Source organism: Opisthocomus hoazin, chromosome Z (genome assembly GCF_030867145.1).
Source record: "Opisthocomus hoazin isolate bOpiHoa1 chromosome Z, bOpiHoa1.hap1, whole genome shotgun sequence".
Lineage (NCBI taxonomy): Eukaryota > Metazoa > Chordata > Aves > Opisthocomiformes > Opisthocomidae > Opisthocomus > Opisthocomus hoazin.
Genome location: NC_134454.1, coordinates 90,949,490 through 90,969,248, shown reverse-complemented (window position 1 = coordinate 90,969,248; position 19,759 = coordinate 90,949,490). Strand labels below are relative to the sequence as shown.

The 19,759-nt window shown below is 38.9% G+C and overlaps 1 protein-coding gene across 10 annotated transcripts in view; it reads right to left on the bottom strand.

Annotated features, from left to right (window-relative positions):
* The window catches only part of LOC142358773 (E3 ubiquitin-protein ligase NEDD4-like), a 171,108-nt gene that overhangs the window by 28,896 nt on the left and 122,453 nt on the right, over positions 1 to 19,759 (bottom strand). For 7 of the 10 annotated variants that reach the window (XM_075447106.1, XM_075447107.1, XM_075447110.1 and 4 more), the window contains 10 exons: positions 19,136 to 19,186; positions 14,782 to 14,843; positions 14,575 to 14,677; positions 13,475 to 13,641; positions 11,132 to 11,264; positions 9,837 to 10,013; positions 8,680 to 8,754; positions 6,652 to 6,711; positions 1,219 to 1,350; positions 627 to 746 (listed from right to left, as the gene is read on the bottom strand). In XM_075447106.1, the coding sequence (XP_075303221.1) occupies positions 627 to 746; positions 1,219 to 1,350; positions 6,652 to 6,711; positions 8,680 to 8,754; positions 9,837 to 10,013; positions 11,132 to 11,264; positions 13,475 to 13,641; positions 14,575 to 14,677; positions 14,782 to 14,843; positions 19,136 to 19,186 (1,080 nt within the window). The remainder of the gene's footprint in view (positions 1 to 626; positions 747 to 1,218; positions 1,351 to 6,651; positions 6,712 to 8,679; positions 8,755 to 9,836; positions 10,014 to 11,131; positions 11,265 to 13,474; positions 13,642 to 14,574; positions 14,678 to 14,781; positions 14,844 to 19,135; positions 19,187 to 19,759) is intronic. The other 3 variants (XM_075447108.1, XM_075447104.1, XM_075447105.1) reach the window with 1 other exon arrangement.

Genomic DNA, 19,759 nt, shown 5'->3' with positions numbered 1-19,759 from the left:
CTCAACACAGCCACGTTTAACTGACTCAAGAGTTTTAATCACACTTTCAGAAGTAAAACACACACTGCCTTCGACTGCGTAGGAAGCCACTTCAGTTATTTTTCAGACATGCTGCAGTGAACATCATTCGACAGTATGCCGAATTACTTTTAAAGATAATCAAAAGAAATTAAATATCCTTTTGAAAGATGAGGAATATAAACCACACTCAGTATCTTAATGCAAAGATTTTCCAAATGCAATTGCATGCATCACTTTCAAAGTTATTAGCATCAAAATAAATGTTTCAACTTAAAAAAAATATTTCTGATTTTATACCCTCCAAGCACTTGCAGGGAGTCACGACAGCTTATATTTCAGGCATGCATACATGTTTTAGCTGACAAAACCAAATAATCGTATATAAAATACATCACTCAATGACCACAAAAGTTAAGTAATACAGTTGTACAATACAAAGATCCAGATGGAAAACTGCTACAGCAAACCGCAACATATCAGGGCAAAAGCAGTAACGAGGAAAAGCAGCTGTGTGGCATAACTAAAAAGGTAATAAAAAGTTACACGGACCACAAAGAATGAGAAGTCAGACATGAGAGATCTTTCTTGGTAACGGCGTTTCTCACCTCTAGCGGAGCAGATAAAGTGACTGTGGGTGAACTGAGGCTACGAGGCCGTCTGATCTGGGGTTCACTTAAATGGTTGCTGCTGTTTGCTGCCGATCCAACCATGCCATCCTCTGCAAGCTGTTTCAGGAGCAAAGCCAAGTTAGAAACACAGCTCATCCAGAGTTAGGACACTCAAAAAATGACGCAATTATTTATTATTATGATGAAATATTAAATAGACTTTCTTAAAGATTAACTATTTAATTCCATTGGAAGGGCAAATAATATACGGCACTATTAACAGATCAACACAACTCTCCAATTCAATCCTAAGAACGCATTTGCCTTTTTCTTAATTCAGATGAATCTATCTAAACTCCTTTCATTGTCGCAATCAACTTACTCTGTACCTCAATATAGTTAAAAGTAGTAACAAAAAAACCCAATCATTGCAATTTTTTATGGTTATCCTGAGTTGTCATGACAATGCCTAGGATTATTATTCTTTTTTTAAATTTCAGAGTTCTGAAGAGCTGCTTCAACTGAAATGACACTCAACACATGCTAAGTGTTTGCTCTCTAAATTAAGCGTTATAACAGATCTTCCTACCTGCATAATGGGCCGTGTCCACGTCGTGGTTCGATTGTTATGATTGACATAGTAAGTTCGGCCCTTTGCATCCTTTCTTTCTTCCCAGCCTGAAGGTAAGCCTGGTGTAGTATGTACATAGGCCACTGAAGGCTGTTCAAGCAAGAAATCACTGTATTGTTACATTATAATAGCTAAAAAAAAACGTATTTCCTAAGTCTGTTGTTTATGAAAAAAAGAACTTGTTAATTTACAACATTCTTAAACACAACATATAGAAGAATATGGTTCCTGGTTCCATTTAATGTAAGGTCATCTTCATATACCTTTGAGTCAAACCATTTTTTCTCACAATAGGTCTTTTGATTCACTTTTGCACAGATTCAGGTATCTTGTTCAGAAAACAACTAAGCTTATATGCCCTCAAACTTTTTAATTTGTAGATTACACACAATGACAAAAAGGAACTTTGATTTTTCCTTGAAACGGTGGATGTGTTTTCCTTTCATTAGTATGGATACATAAGCATTGAAGTAACCGTGCAGTCAGGCCAAAATCTCCAAAGTTCTGTTCTGTTCTTTACCACAGGGTTCCTTAAATCAGTTGCAAGAAACCACTGTGGGTTTAAAAACTGAGGTTTAATCATTTTGTTACAGTTACAAATGTTGTATTCAGGGTTAGGTGTCCTGAAGACACAAGATACACCCCTAAACTGGAGCCCCAGCTTTAGTATACAAAGATTTTTTTCACTAAATTAATTTCCACATGAAAGACAATGTTCTAATGAAAATACACGGGCAATGGTTAACGGTGCACAAGGCACTAACTGTCATTAAACAACTTATGTCACTATTCAACACAATAATTCTGTTGTTGTGTGTTGCTGATGTTGTGGCATGTACTTCCTGTGAGGAAAACACGCCCTGCTTAAACCAATTTGACATTTTTTTCTGGGACATACAGAGGAAAGAAAAAAAAAAGCACAAGCAGCAAAGCTTCTTGAAGAAAGATAGCCTAGAAAGGGTTTTTAACACTGACCCTGTCTGCATCTGACTATGTATTTGAGAAGGGGAAGATGTCCAGCCAGTTATCATTTTTAGACCATCCACTCTACATAAATCTACAAGTTTATGAAGCTTAGTCCCGTCCTAGTTTGGGAGTCCTGCCTGATTAAACATTTGTTTCTATCCTTTGGCTGTGTACTTTTAATATTCAATTTATTTTAAACCTGAAGTAGTCACCATAAAATTCCATACTCAAGCACTATTTAAGACCTATACATGCCGAAAGCGGTGAACTAGAGAACTGTAATGAAGTGGAATCAGCAAGATGCGTTAATTCAGAGTTTGATGCACTAGAAACTATTTTTTTTTGGCCACATAACAGTAAAAGGAAGAGTAGTAAAAGCTTAAAAGGACTGAAATTTAAAGTCCTGTGAGAAATATCCCAAAAAAGATTTTTAATTATATCAAACTTATATTACTTTAAAGGAAATTTTTTTTGCCAGATTAGAAAAAAAAATCTCTAGCAACTACAGTTGCTGACACTGTAAGAAAAACCTCTAACCACTTAGAGCATACACAGGATGAACAGGATGAATGCAAAATTAATCAGTAAAACTTAGATGGCTAAGTGTGATTCCAGTTCCCAGTTCAACACCTGCAATTCATTTACTGACATCTTCAACTCTAAGAGTTTCACTGTTTTTCCTTATTTTACTACTTAGATTCCTCAATGCCAGCATTCTGCATCTTGTTACAAACATTACTTGCTTTTCCCATCCTCGGAGCTACCAGGCAGACTCACAAGAGCATGGGGAGTACTAAGCCACAGCTAAGGCCACCCGGCCAGCGGCCTCTCTGTTTCTAGGTCTGTAGCTCCATTCACCACACCAACCACAACGCAAGCAAGAAGCTACTATTTCCACGTCCTTACAAACAGTGATTTGTATTTTCTAAGCATTCCATTTAAAAATAGTATATGGTGGAAAATTACTACCCAAAGATCAAAGACATGAATTACATCGCACAGTAGAATTAGGTAACTCTCTCTCTGCCTCTGAAGGCTCCTGCTGAAATTTAGGATACATTCTTTTCCTACACTCCACATTCTTTACTCCAGCAGAAGAATTAATTGTAATACTTGTTCTTGCTTGATATTCTTCAGGCCTCTTTCCCAGGGCTCTTGCCCAAGTCAGTATATTAGCTTTTCAGAGAAGAGCATCAATGAACTGGAGAACTGCCCAGATAATCAAGAAAGGAACTGAGAAAAGATACTGAACAGATCAGAAGGTTCATATACTACAACAGGAAACAGAAAACAGAGGAAAACAGCTGAGGAAACTAAGCAATACCACTGAAACAAACTGTGAGACTGATTTATTTCTTTCCTAAATAGTCAAGTGCTGGAAAGACTACGCTATTTTTCCACTTGTCTCAGTTCCCAGAGCTGGCAGGCAATGATAAGGAGACTGCGTTTTCCAAGACTGTTCCAAAGGTTTCCAAACCATTAATCAGTGGTCACTATAAGGCCACAGCAAGTGGTCTGAAAACTGTCCACAGACGACGTTTGAGTTAAAAATGAGATAATTACGGTACGTAATAGTCTGGGAGAAGTCGTGAGGGCTAACAGCCATTCACACATTTTCTAGACCAATGGATGACTACTACACAAGGTGTGGATAATTCAGAGATTTTTCAGTTAAAACATTGAATCCTTTAGCTGTAATAATATACAATCTATTCACTATATGATGGCATGCAGCAAATTATCAACTTCGACTGTGAAGATACAGAAAACCAAGAAAGATGCTCTAGTTACACCACCTTATTTTTCCTTTCCCTTTAACACCCTATCAGAATAAATTCAGCTACCAGCAGCCCTTCTCCTTACTATTCATTCTGGGTTAATGCAGCCCATAATGCAATCTGCAAAATGGAATTTGCCCTTCAATCTCTTGTCCATTATGTTAGACACCCATGTAAAAGATATTCTATCACACAGAGTAGAAACTTGGGAGTTTTATCAAGAGCCTTTTACCCAAAACCTGAATGGTTTTCAACAACTGTCTTCAATAAATCGCAGGGAGAAAAGAAAGTATTACGGTTAAGGACAAAATGTCATGAGAATGGAGATGGTGGGACATATGATGCCTTAACTTCTGTTTTCCTCAGCCTAGTTTTACAACGCAGCCTTCACAGAGGAATGGTAAAGGTCCTTCAGGACTTTGAATAAAATAAAAAAAGGACATCCTGACAAGCAAAGTGCTTCATAACCGCAGATATATTTACCCAAACATGCACTTTATCTACCATTATCAACACCTACTTCATTACACACGCTCAAGTAACAAATTTACTCATCTTCTGTCACTGACCAATATCAAAGGTCAGCCACACTGTATCTAGAGCAGATGTAATATTTTTCCAGTTACACGTAATACATAGTGTATCAATTTCTTATGAGCTCCCTAAATGCTTAGACTTGGACCCACAGGGGTAAGAAAAATCAGATTGCTAGCTTGCACGAATACGCCCTTTAATAGCCTCCTCCAGCCCCGAAGCTTGCCAAGACAAACCGCGGATCAGCACAGACTGGTACCGACTTCCGTCACACTCCAAAGCAGACAGGCTCAGCTCTCACACAAACCAACAGTAACCAGAGCAACCAATCTGGATATCCCACTCTCGGCTTTAACGGCTGTTCCGGGAAGGGCTCGACTCGCCCGGTGCGCTGGTCCTCAGGCTAAAGAGCCCAGCACGGTGATCGCTCCCTCGCCAGCACAACACTTCTTTCATTCTCACTGCAAAACAGATGCAAGAGGACAGACCTTCTGCACTGGGACTGTCCCTGAGAGAGCCATGAAACATCTCACGCGCGGGAGGGCACAGGACTCGGAGCCTGTTGCTCTTCAGCAATTCAGCTAAGCCAGCTCTAAAAAGGGGCATCACCACCTGGTAGGCCAGAGCACGGCAGCTGTGTGCCGCCCAGCTCGGTGCCTCTGTGCCAGGCATGCTCCCAGCATGCCTGCTGAACTGGGCTTCTTCACAGACTGGGGCTGGAGAGCACCATCATCCGAGAGCCCCAGCCCAGGGAGGGGTTTTACAGGGATCCTGAAAGCAAAACTGAAGTGACCTAGAAACTTCTACTATTGCTAGACTGTACGCCTACAAACGTCATGTGCCTGAAGTAAAAAGAAAATGGCAATCTTTGAAGATAATGTTTTTGGATTTAAATGCATGAATCTTATTTAAGTCCGAAGTCCTCTGCAAATTTGGATTTCAGAGTCTAAATGAACGCTGAATGAAGACAAAGTGGTAGGGTCCCATTAGTAAGCTGCAATATAATTAGATAAAACATCTATGATATAGCTGTATTAATTATGAGTCGGTGAAGTTTGAACTCCGTTATTTGCAGAAAAATACTTTTTGCTCTAAAAAGTGAAATCCAGACAAGATGCTCTGCCAGCAAAAGACCTTCTTTACAATACAGTCCAATATAGCATACATTTTAACTAATGATTAACAAGTCAAGCAGGTTTTGCCAGGACACACAAAAGAAAGCTCTTTGCAGGAACAAAATGCAAGTATGCTCCTCTGACTCTAAAATTCAAAAACCAGTAAATGTATACAGTACTACAGAATGATGCATCAACACCCAAATTAAGATCTGACATTACCACATACAGATAGAAAACATGCCAAGTCTATATTATGTTTCTTTCCCTGCAACAAATTATCTAGGAGCACATATATTCATACAAGCTATTTATGATAGTTACTATAAAATGACTTGTACGAAATAACTTGAGACTGACATTTCATCAGATTAAAAAGCATGGGTTGTTTTTTACAAAGCCCAGTATAAATGAAAACCACTTTCCGTGTATAACCCTTCCAGAAAAGCACTTCCAGAAATTTGCTGGATGATCAAATTAAAAATTCAGCCTTGGACTGCTGAACAACTATTGGAAAATGAAAACTAGCATGAAATAAGACTATTAAGAGTTATATATCGTTGTACACCCACGGTTCTCAAATTAAGATCAACTTCACAAACTAAAATTATCTAGTCTCATGGAGAGCAAGGGAAGACAGATGCAAACTAAAAACACAGCTACATATATACGGATCTGATGTCTCTGATCCCCGTTTCTTTCAATATCAGTTTTTAAAGAATTAGGTATTGTATCTTTCATTTTTTAGAGGCCTATGTTATTTCCTTAGAGCATAGCTTTGTTAAGTATCCACATCATTAGAACATGCTAGTACTTGAGTGGAATTGCAGTGTTTTGAGAAATTTTGAGAAAATTTGAACCAACAACAAAAAACATAACTATTGATTCAGAGGCTCTATTTCATTCAACACACTGCTGCTCTGTGAAAAAAAGTTCCTTGTTGTATACCACCTCCCACATTTTATTTAGAGACAGTGCTTGATAAAGAGTATTATTACCGTTGGTTCCTCACCACCTGTGACAGTTGAAGAACGAGCTCTCCTAGATGGACCACTCTGCTGTTAAATGATAATGTTATAGATAAGTATATTTAGTGATGAAGGGCACAGATTACTCTCACATCTTCAGGAGTAAGAAATCAGACACTCAAATTTATTAAAAGATAGCAATTAGATGGAAATAATGCTTAAGACAACAGCAAAAAAAATGAGCCATCAATCACTGATAACCAAGTCAGAATCTCATATGAAAACCACTACAGGAACTAATTTCAAGAGTTCCTGTATCTACTTCTATACATCCAGTATTGCTAATAATATTAATAAGAACATTTACTGTAAATGTAACATGATTCCCCCCCCCCAATTTTGCATGTTCTGCCCATAAATAAGGTATTTAAAAACAAAATGGATTCATTCAGGTCATCAATGAGTGCACAGAAAGTCAGACGAAGAAGATGGAACTGTGAACTTTCAGTAAGGATTAATACAGTCAAGAACAGCACTGCATTTAGAAAGAAGGTATGTATTTAGTTGCTAGAATATAAATTATTATTAGCTCAGAAAGGATTAAATATCATTAAGCTCAGGTAACATACTTGGTTTAGAGCAATGCTTTCAATTCTGCTGCTTTGAACATCTGCTAATGAAATGAGTGTTCTACAACAACCAAGACGGCTCACCCACCCCAACCTGACCACACCAGTTACAGATAGCCAGACTCCGGAAAGCGATACTAAAGCAAGAAGCAGAACACCCCTGGAACAGATGGCGGTAGGAGTCAGCTCTGCCTAGCAGAGAGAGAAGACAGCTAAGGCATCGCTGTACTGGAAACCACACCATCGTTCACCCAGAAGCGAAGGTACAGAGCCAGATAATACTTCAGAAGCAGCTCTTTGAACAGCAGCTATTACACGCGTCTGTAAGCAGCAAATGTAGACACACTAAACAACTTCTAGACATGTGAAAAAATTAAACAAAGAAGAAACCACTATGGTTATTGTAAACGTCTGCCCAATAGCAACAGAAAGAACAAGCAAAGGAGAGACATCACTTTTAGTAACAAACTTATTGACCTATTCTATTTACTCAATATTTCCACAACAAAGATACACAAATTTGCTATTTGCAGATTCATATGTAATATATTTCTAATTAAAAAAAAAGGGGGGGAAAAATCCAAGAAGAAAAGTATCATTTTAAAAAATATTAAATCGTTTTGAAAGTCTGAACAGTTTTACTCAAAATAGTAGCTTGCACAATCCTATTTCAAGTAGTCTTTCTACAGCCTACCCCATCTGCAATCCTCATGCTTGGGTTGTAGGACAAAGTATGTAGAAGTTTCTATAAATTACACCAAAGGTGTGCATGGTTAGGATGTGAAAGAGAACCTATTTTTAAAAAACGCCTTTGTATCTTTTTCTGTTTGAAGAATCTACTTAAACAAGATTGCAGAAGCAGCTGCTTACCTAAACTACTCAGATTTAAAATCTGCAACAGATGCAATTCTGTTCAGTTCTATCGTACCAGGACTATCGCAAAAAGGCTCCTTTAAACTACAACCAGGTAAAACGCCAATCCTTTTAAATGTTATACAGACCTATATATTCCAAGTAAAAGCAATTTACAGGACACAAAAATGTACCTGATAGGAGAGTCCCATAGCTGTACAGTTCCAAGTACAGATGGTGCTCCTGCCCTTTCCTAACCCAGCTGAAAAAAGCCCTTGGAAGATTTTCTCTTTCCACTGACTATGTATCTAGAGTTTAGTAAACTAAAATTCTATGTTAGATAACTAAAGTTAGTGTGACTATGCTCTCAGTCTCAAACTGTTTTTCTCTCTCATAACTGTCCTCATTTTAGTTGCTGACCGTGATGATATTAATTTGGTACCCATTATTATTTGGGATAGTCATTTGTCTGTATGGGTTACTGATCTATATCTAACTAGAACTGACCTAAGAAAAGATATGATTCAGAATCAGAGAATGTTCAAACAAAAAGAAATAGAAGTTAGCTTTGGTTTACCAAGGATAACTGAGACTGTTCAGCAACTGTGTCTGTTACGCTGCAAGATCTTAATCTTGAAGAAGGATCTCTCTGCTGAGAAAAGGAAAAGAAAGATGTCTTTAAGTTAAGGTGTCTTAAAACATGGGTTTTTATTCAGTAATTTTACTATTCTCCCATTCATTCCAAACCCCTAGAAGTTAATATTCACGTTTCAGTGCCTTTAGTTTTAGTGTATCTACAGAAATGTGGCAAGCAATGAAAAATCTAAATTCTAAGCATTCTATCCTACACTGTTTCAGATTAACTGAGAAAAGAAGGTACTTGGATACACATCTTGTACTCATCTTTAGCATTCAAGTTACAATGCTTTATTGACGTGATCAAAGAGAAGAGGATAGGCCATCCCATCTGGGAAAACAGGCAGGAAAATTAACAGTTGTGCAATGAGCAGTAAAGGGGAAGACTAAATACATAATGGGATGTTGTATCTGTTGGTAATTTGGCTGTGTTGTAGATTAACTACGTATGGACACAGAGACACCGGAGCTGCCTCTGTACAAAACAACGAAAGGTCAGGCTGGATATCCCAGTACAGGCATGCTGTTGGGGAAATGCATCTGTAAGGGCTTCTGGTTTCAGCCCACAACCTGCAGATCTGAGCCAGTTATGTAAAGCCAGTTTAGAGCTGGTGGGTTTGGGAAAAACCCTGGACCCCACCTTTCTCCATGCAAAGTCATGAAGCCGATCTCACAAGCCTTTGGGAAGCGGAATCGAGAGGAAATGTCATGTGGACATACCTGAGCACGTGGATTATAGCTTGTGTTCAACTGGAATTGCCAGACTTTTCCTGCCTACCTGGCCCAATCCAAATGAAGCTCTTGGGTGTCTCTGGACTGTGCTTGCCAACCTCCACATTGTGAGGGTCTGTTAGCCCAGGGTAGGCACTGTTCATTCCCATGGAACCAGCTCAGCCTTAAAGGGCTGCCTCAGGCCAGTGAGCCCTCACAGAGGCCAGAGCAGCGGGAAGCACAGCGCAGAGACGTGAGCTGCCTTGGCAGATGTTCTGGGGCTGCACGCCGAACACTGCTGGCCCATGCACGTAAATGATTCAGATTAGATCAAACAGAAGATGACAGTAAGAGAAGTTTCTATAGAAAGAGCAGCATGTCACGTACAATCAAAGAACTGAGTTGTTCCCCATTGGAATCAGGAGTGACCTGAAGTCTTCTGCTCAGCTCCTCAGATAGCTCCTGAGGACTGGTACGGGATACTGGAGATGCCGGAGGAGGTGGCAACGACAAGCTTAAGGAATCTCCACTTGCGCTTGCCTCCTCTGAAATGGTTTCCCACGGCTAACAAAAGAGAAGAAACTATGTTAAGGATCTTATAAAGACAGATCGAGTCTTCTTTCCCTTTATCTTCTGTGTGACCACCTCCTTGTGACAAACACAGGGGGGATAATCAGCCTTAATATTTAACAAAATAAACCAATCCCCAGTACACACAAACGTTCTACTCAGTGTGAAGCAGTCACAGGGAAAAACACTCCTCACGTTGCCTTCAAAGCGGTTTTCATGCTGACGATGGCACAATGCTTTACGATTCAACAAAGAAAATGATGTAGATGAAAAGATGCTTAAAAAAGAGTTCTCATTAAATAAATTCACTTGAAATTTTGTTCAAAATATACATTTAATTCTGCACTCTTACCAAAAACTTGTAAGAAGCAATTGTTGATTTTAATTTAGAATAAAATGCATAATAGAAAGTACTCATTAGTATCTGCAAATCAAATATTAACGGGTGACGAGTGCAGCAATAGTTTCAGCAGCCTATTTGTTGCTGTGAATAATATTTAGGGAACTAAAACTAGGTTTCTCAAAGAATTTTGCCTGAAATTCACATAATAAATTATTCCTTAAAGTTGAATGGGATTTGACCTTTGCACAAACTCTCACTTAGACCTACAAATACCCACCATATTTAATTTTATTTAGTCTGGCTATAAATTAAACAGTCACCCTGATCCATAAGATCTCAGAATTCTAACTGAAACAAAGTACTTTGGGAAAAAAGCCAACAACTTATCTTTCTCTAAATCAAGACACTAAAGAAAACTGAAGTACATTGCCCTTCTTTTCACAATTTATTCCACTGTTTTTCAAAGCAGAATATTGGAAGTGTTTCTATCAACATATATATATATAAAGCAATGCGTGGAATTACATTTGTCTCAGCATTTGCATAGTATTTACTACTGTGCATACATTATCAGGCACCGACAAATACACGGGACCTTGAAAGCACAGCTCTGTTCAGGATTTTTATTGTGTCACTGCTCTTTTACTTAGGCAATTTCCATCAGCACCACGTGAACGCATTACTATGTAAGTTTTACAGTAATTAGCTTACAAATGAGAAACACAGCTTGGAGTTTCGTCAACTTCTTAAAACCAAGACCTTCACATACCTCAGGAATGTCTCCACTCTCCATAGGTTCTGGTTCCAAATCTTCACTAATGTGCCTCCGAGAACGGAACCGCCTATGGGCTGCTTCTTGGTTTATTTGTCTGATATTGTTATCTGAATCAGATCCCACATCACTAGACAGTGTGGAAACGAAAGCATGTGAAGGAGAAAAGAACAGAAAATAATGAATGTTAAAGCAAAATACCTACTTTGTCCATTGCTTTCAAAAGCTCATTAATGCTTTTGATTATAAAAATCATTATTCTTGCATACGCCATGCTTCATCAACAGGAGACCGTTTAATCCCTCAGTCCAAAGGAAATAAAACTGGAAGCACTTCACAAATGTCATGTTACACTGGAAATTAACATTCATTGTACATCAAAGCTGGCTGAGCAGAAATGGAAGTCCATGCTCAAATATACTAACCCATCATTACTCAGTCTTGCCTGTGGTGACCAGAATCATTCCTGAAAAAGAGATTTCACCTTTGTCCCTGCCTTTATGCCAACTGTTTTTTTCCTTTTTGCGATAGCCAAAGCAAATGCAAGCTGTTGCAGTATGGATAACTTTTTGAACTGGCTGCAACCACCAGCTTGGCTCACATCATCAGTGATGGAAATGGAAAACACCCTGCTTCCCCAGATGGAGACCCGCCTGGCTTGTGGGACTTCTTGATGGGCACAGACAGATATAAATCTCCATTACAGCACTCCACGGGCAGATGTTATTAGAAGGCAGGATTTTACTTGAGCCTGTCCTTCAGGATGAGGGACGGCAACTTTGAAAGATGGTGATGTTCAGGAAAAACTTCTTTGTGCAGTCATTTTATCATTGCACATTTTAAAGAACTGTGAGCTCTCACCCTCCTACTGCAGACAGGGACTGCACAGCACTCAATGTTGTTCTTTGATCACCGACAGCGTCTGGGTTACTGGCCTAGAAGTGAGAGGTTATGTCTCTACTTTCAACCTCATGCAACCTTCCGGTCTTAGTGGTTTCATGGGTTCCTAGAATGTAAAGGCTAAACAGCATCATTCTAAAGTCTTCACTCTTCACTGAGCCTGGTGTCACGCATAAAGTTTATCAGCAGTAATTATGCATTTGTTTCTCAACTACCCGTGATGATACCCAGCTAAAAGGGAACCCCTGAGGCCTTCATTCTATACACCCACCTGACGATGACGCTTTCTAGTGATGATTACTTTTTGGTATCTGCCAGTCAAACATCTCTGAATCCATGTACTCTTTACTTCATTTAGCATAATTAGATCACAAGGAAGTTCTAAATCAAGTAATTTACAAAACCTGTTTTTTTATAGACATTTCTTGACCATTTGATAGTAGTTAATGAGATTTACTTAACAAAATACACATTGCTTAGTAACTAGCTCAAATAGTTCAACAGTAAATAGTTCAAAACATACAGAACAAAAACTAATTCAATTTGAAGTTAAATGCATCAGACAAGAATAAATAGTGCTTTAAATAAGCACAACACACATTTGCATAATTTAGCTATGATTATGAATACTCAAGAAAGAATAACCATTATTGTTGTAATAAGCAATAGAATATTCACTGCAAAAAAATGATGCAAGATCTTTAACTAATACATGATTTCAGGATAACTCTTGCTACCGTCAATTATGCATACTTTTTAAACTGTAAGCTTGCTACAGCTTTATAAATCTGATCATAAGAAACATGTAACAAAGGCTTGAACATGAACTCCACATTAGCACAACCAGTGTACGCAGGTAATTCAGTCTATACACTGAATACTAATCAGGATATCCTCAAAGGTAATCAGTTTCACTTCATTAAAAACTAATAGAGTTGACTTTTTTTCCCCTTACCCTTTCAACAGGGTCTACAGAAGAAAGTAATTTCTTCCTGTTAAATTACTTACTGAAAAATTCCACATCCGTCTCCCAGTATTCTAAGGTACGTTGTTAGTGCACTGCCTTCCCTCCCACCCCTTCAGATTTCCTAGAATTTCCCAGAATACCTGTGTGTGTACGCGATTTGCTGGGAATGGGGAAGTCTCTTTCATTCTTAAAACAAAATTATGTTTCCTTTTTAACTGAAGATATCCAGACTTTGGTGCTCAATTTACTAGCACATCTGTGAAAATTTTTCCATGAATATAGTTTCAGACATGTAGCACAGCACCAAAGTCAGGATTAACCTGTTACTGAATAGTGTGCCTTTACAAACTGCTTCGTAAAAGTCTTGCTTAAGACTTGTAAATTCAGAATGGTTACATTGCTGGAAAAAATCACTACCCTCACTGAAAATTTTTCAGAACAGCCACATAACATTGAGCTACACTGCCACTTACATTAAACTTGGTCGATGCCACTGAGTAGTCCTGTTGTTATGGTTGACATAGTAGGTCCGCCCCAGGTTGTCCACCTTTTCTTCCCACCCAGGAGGCAGTGGGGGAGGTGGTAACTCCTCCTGACGCTGAGATGCAGAGTCACTGGAATCAACCACATCCCATCCATGCTTAAGAATGAATAAAAACAAATCAAAATGAAAGATTTTAAAGTTCAAGTTAAAGAGCAATTATTTGATTGTTGCTTACATTAGCGTATAGGTGCACATTTTGAACATGTTCCAGAGAAGTTCAAAATTACTTAAATGTAAACCACACAGAAACAGAATAAGCTCCGTGGTTACAGTGCGGACCCTCATCTCAATGACCAAAAACCTGAAATACCATCAGTCTATTACAACAGGGATTCCCAAATGTATTTGGGTGGTTGATTGTTCTAGCAGCGGCCGGGTGCAGGTTCCCAGTCAAGCAGTCAAGAAGAATCAGCTGCTAACTTTTGAACTCAGAGATGTCTGGCTTGGGACGAGAGCCCTCATTCCCAAGTTGGAGATGATGGCTGCACACCATTAGTAAGTATGGCAGACCTGGGCTGCCATTCACTCTGTCAGCCCTAATCACAGCTAATTCTTAAAGGGGATGATAGCTGATAAGAGCATTGAGTCTTTAAACCTGCTGTGCTTGCATGAGCTTTATTCTCTGCAAAGTCAACGCTGCCAAGGAAATAAAGAAAAACACTGTAACACCTATTATGAAATGGCCTCTGAAGAAGAGGTACCTAATACAGACCATTATGTTTATGAATTACTTGCAGAGACTTTCTGAATTCTTCTGCTTGGCATGACTTCCACTTCTACTTGCTCACAGAGTCAGACAGACTTTAGAATTCATTGTGGCAGCTCAAATATTTTGAAATACTTCACACGGTTGAGAAAACACCAGGTTACAGTAAAAACAAAACAACAAAAAAGGGGGGTGGGGGGTGGGGAGAGAGTAAGCTGCTACTAACACTGCTACCGGTGTACCTCTTTCAAAGGTGCAACTTTTTCTACAATTATACTCGAATCTCTAATAACCTGAATGCTTCCACAAGCATTAAGCCTTACCTCAGATTCATCCCTTTGATCGTTGTTTTCTTCCTCTTGGCCACCATTTTTAGGTATATAAGCCATCTTCAGTCTCAAGAAACCCTTTACACGAGATTTGTGGCTAGAAGACAATGAGGTACATTTCATTCAACAACCCTTAAACAGTTGCAAATAACCAACCTTGAAGTTAGAAATGTTTTAAAATACAAAGGTCCTCCCCCTCACCTTCTTGGTCTGAGAAGGAAATCCTTAAATGTGTACGGCCTTTCCATGGTTGGGTCTTCAGTCTACAAGCATTTAAGAAAACAGCAAATTAAAGAGCTTGCCCACAAGTACAGAGACATATAAAGAACATTCACATCACGGCTGCAGTAGCAACACTGGAGAAGATGTTTAAATGACAACGTTACAGCAGGCAGAGCTCTCCAGCGCACTCCCCCAGCCGTTGGTGCACGGCCGCAGCCCGCCAGACGGCCTTGCACAGCCCAGCGATGGGCTGAGCCACGGCTCCGTCTGAAGCGTGCGCAGCATTCACAACCCACAAAAAGGTGGAACAGACCAACTAAAGCAAGCCCTTCCAACCTATTCCAGTCACCCAACAGCAGCGTCAGAAAAGGTTGCATCTACTGCAAAGCAGTGTTATTTTTGCACATTAGAAAGCGATGAAGTAACACTCCTCCTCAGTTGGCTTATTTCAAAGCAGTGGAGACTTTCACAAATAATTAAGACTTTGAAATCTTTTATGATGTACACAGGTAATATTATCAGGCTGACCGATTACATTGTCTGATCTCCATTTAATTATAAGTTTCATAAAGGCTTAAACCTTGAAAGCTTTCTATGACATGAGAATTTAAACTACGTCACCTCCTTCATGTCTGCGAGAACACAGATGCTCTAAGTACAAAACTAGGAATTTAAAAATGACAAGGTAAATAAGAAAATCAGAAATCCCTATACATACTTAATCTGTTGATTGCCTGAGGTACTTTATGCTAATCGATCGTACCATTTGGGCTGACAAAACTGGAAGCTTGAACTGTGTTACACTGCAAGAGTAAGCACATTATCATACACACTCCAGTAAGACTAGAGATCTAGTACTTCAGATTAACACCAGACCTTCTCAAAATGAGCACAAAGTTAGTGGGCACTTCTCAGAATGCTGCGCCTGTCTGCCAACCACTGGAAAAAAAAAATGACAGTATATCTGTAAATCCCCTCCCAGCCCTAACCCTACAAATTGGAATGCTTCTCGAGTCCAATTCTTCAACTAAACCTTTCTAAGCAGAGAATAATCTAGCTCCAGACTACTGTCCATTGAAAGCCTTGTTGTCTGTTGCATTTCAAAGTCAATAAATAAGAATTTTAAAATCAATCCTAACTCATTATCTCAGATATTATATCAAATAGCATACAGACTTTCTCTTCACTGAATGAACTCTTCTCCTGCAAGGCATCTCCTGCACTGAGTGTCCATCGGTGAGAGACCGCCTTTCCATGTTTTCAGAGAGATAGCAGATTTTAACTAAATCAACAGAGCGTCACAGCATGTGTGATTCGGAAGTACTGCCTTTTAGTACTCAACTCTACGTGATGTACATAATGTAAGAAGCTGTATAGTTTAACCAAATTTTGTAGATCGTAATTAGATACTACTAGAGGAAACAAGGATATTGACAAACAAATCAGCAGTACAGCCAGAATGAGGAAGCAAACATTTGTTAATAAACATGTCACGATGTCTCTTATTTAGGTACTGGAAGGATGAATATCGATTAGAACATAAAGATATACAGTACGTTTCCCTGAGCATCAAATTGGTACACCCACCTTAATAAGCACATAAATAACTGCTTATTACAGAGTATGAGAAGACATGCAGGGGCAGGCAGGTAAGCACCCTGTGGAGACGCTGCTACATTACAGCTATAAAAAGAATGGCCATTCTGAGATACATATTGTGGGTTTTTCCAGAGGATTTTTTGGGGAAAAAAAGTGGCTTCTGGAGCTGAAGCAATTTTCTGCAAAGATGGAGAGCCAGGAAGCAATTTGTGCAGGAATCACATGCACTTTCCAGGGAGCCTAGAAGAACTGGGAAGTTCTGGACTGAAAAATTTCACGTGAGCATAAAGGATATTATTCTTCAATAGCAGTTCAGTAGCTGAACCAGGAAGCTTTACAAACTTGGATTTTCTATGTAAAGACAGTAGAAGACTTCAAAACAATTTGAAAAAGCTCAGCATTCCACCCCAACACGAGCTAGAGAGATACGCATGCTCACGTTCTACTTCAGTCCCCAGTGAGGGGAGAGGAGAGTTGTTCTTTTCCTGCAGGATACGGAAGGAAAACAAAAAGCTGCCAATTCCTCAAAACCGGTCACAGAAAGTGTGTGATGTCTATATTGCTGATGACTTTAAATTATTTAAAAAGGAACTTAAACACACTACTTGACTCTGCGAAACAGGCATGCACTCCTACATGCCTCATAATTTCATATTTTACAGCACAGTGTTTGCAGGACCATATAGCTCAGCACCAATGGACTTTTTCTACAGTTATGCACAGGCTGTTTAGATAATGCCTGTGCATATGGAAACATACACACAAGTACGGACAAAATAACACCACGCAGTACAGCTCATACGACATGAGCTCACATGAGAGTCGAATGAGGCACTTTTCACCAGAATTCATTTGTGATCGTTCCATCATATTTTTCAACGATTATAGTTTATAAGCCAACAACAGTGTTATGACTGAAGATCAACCATAACAGACACATCTCAATAAGCATCACTGTGAGAGTCATTACAAAGCCACTCTCCTCCTACAGTAAACATCCATCAATAGCAAGAAGTTGAATTCAGGCACAAAGAGCAACAGTCATGCTAAAACTGACACCTTATTTTGGTGTAAACCGTCTCGCTGACTTCCACCATTCCCACGTTCACCCATTCAAATACAATAAAGCCCTCACAGACCATGAAAATGAGTAAGATTAACATGTACTACTTTTTAAAAATACTAACTACATCCAGACAATGTTAGTCATCCAAAACACTTGTAGTATCAGAAAACACTTCTACCAAGCATAAAAAAATCATTTTATAAATATATAGATATATATGTATGTATGTAGAATTTTCTACAAAACTTTGTGAAGTAGAAAGATTATTTTACACTATTTACAAAGAAGATTAAAAACAACTGCAGCGTTTCACATTTTTTGTGTGCTATGGCCTTTCAAATTCAGTTCTTTCGTCCGTGATTGAATTGAGCTTTGAAGCACAGGGTAAAGCAGAACACGAATACAAAAAGACAAAAAGAAACTCTTTTTTGGCACAAATGTTTTCTGCAAAATTCATTTAGGATTTTTGTCTACTAAGTGGAAAAAAAAGACCGACCATACAGCAATACTGAGAAACTGAAGCAAATCTACCCATCAGATAAAGAGTTCTCTTCTTCTATTTGAAAAATGTTTTGGCTGAGGTTTTTGCTGCATGAGATGGTAGTACTATAGACATACACCTAGCATCATGTAAAGTACATTTTCTAAGCGATGTATAGACTTTATCTGCTGTGGGTACAAACTGAGGTTAACTTCAAGCTTCATTCAATTGGAATGTCTTATGGACTCTCTTTGTTCCATCACTTCACCTTCTTTGATGGCAGGCTCTGTGTAAAATAATTCCTTGTAAAATACTCAGCATCACCAATACCATTTCAAAAAATATTAGATTTTAGTTATTTTTCTTTTTCAGTACAGCATCCCTACAGAATCTCCAACCCAGCACAATGTCTTCAGCTTTTTCAGCAGTTTCCAATAGAAACAGATTTGATGAGGGCCCAGCAACTGAAAGCAGAGACAAAGACCTTCCCTTAGACTTTCTGAGTGAGAAAAGTCTGGCAGTGCAGGCTTGAACACACTGGAGTCAGTAACAATTCTGCCCCTGGACTACGATGACATTTTAAAAAACAAACCATCCAAAATGAACTAGTTATGAATAATGCAGCCCTAGTCCACCAGGTGAGCATTAGACCCAGGACAACTAAATGGGCAACATTTGGACTCCAAAAATGTGGGGTTTTTTCAGTGCTTTAACAGACGTTCTGGAGGCAGTGGAGTTTGCTAAGGGAGAGTACAACTGTTTCAACTGTAAGGGAGAATCATGAAAAGGAAGATGCTGGATGATTCACACGACAAAAATCACCAATGGTAAGGTGAGAAACAACCAGTTTCTTGGCCGCACGTCATTCATCAATAGGCTCAGACCAGAGAAAGATTTTAAGAAAGAATCAGGATGAGAACTGAATCCTGGATGCTGCAAACTTTAACAGACACCAGGGAACAACTGCCTTCCTTGACCCTGCAAAGGCAACAAGTTCTCCTAATTTCTGTGCACGGTGGTGCTTTGTTGTCCATAAGATTTTTCTTTAAGCCTCTAATGCTGTTGAGAATGTTTGCTTTAAGAAAACTTAACTGGACTACTTATGAAAATAAATTCTACATATCATCAGGGTTTTTCACATCTGGTGATAACAGAAAAGAGCATGCTGAGACAAAAGCACTGCTTACCGGCAGGTGACTGAGTGGCACATCCACTTGACCCAGGAAGTCGTCTCTCGTCTGTCAGATAGAAAAAAAGGGCAGAAAAAGGAATCATTTTACCTCTAAGGTCATTTTTGCATCAGAAAAGCAAAAAACGATACACATCAATCCAGTCAAAATGAAGCAAAAATAAAGATGGGTGAGTACCATTATTGTGGCAATTACTGGTTTCTACCCCTTCATTGTTGCACATTATCTGCTGTTACAACTCCTCTCTTTCAGCCGAGGGCTTTCTGTGACAGTCCACAACGGCTCCTTAGGCCACAGTGTTTATATTCAGCACCGACGAAATTCTGTTTCCTCTGACAACCTACACACAGTTCGACGCACAAAGTAATAATCTACTCTTTCTATGAATTAGTCTCCGCATGCATTAAAAAGCAGAGTGAAATTACTGTTCACCATGTCGCTGAAATATTCATGTCAAAATTTGGTGACTTTTTTCTTTCTTTCTTTTTTTTTTAAGGAAAACTTCATATGCACATCTGACAGGGAAGGGAGGGGAACCCAATATCCAAACAGTGAAGATACAACTGCATGAATTGCAAACATTTTTCCCCAAAATATTAATTTGTTTTATCACTTTACCAA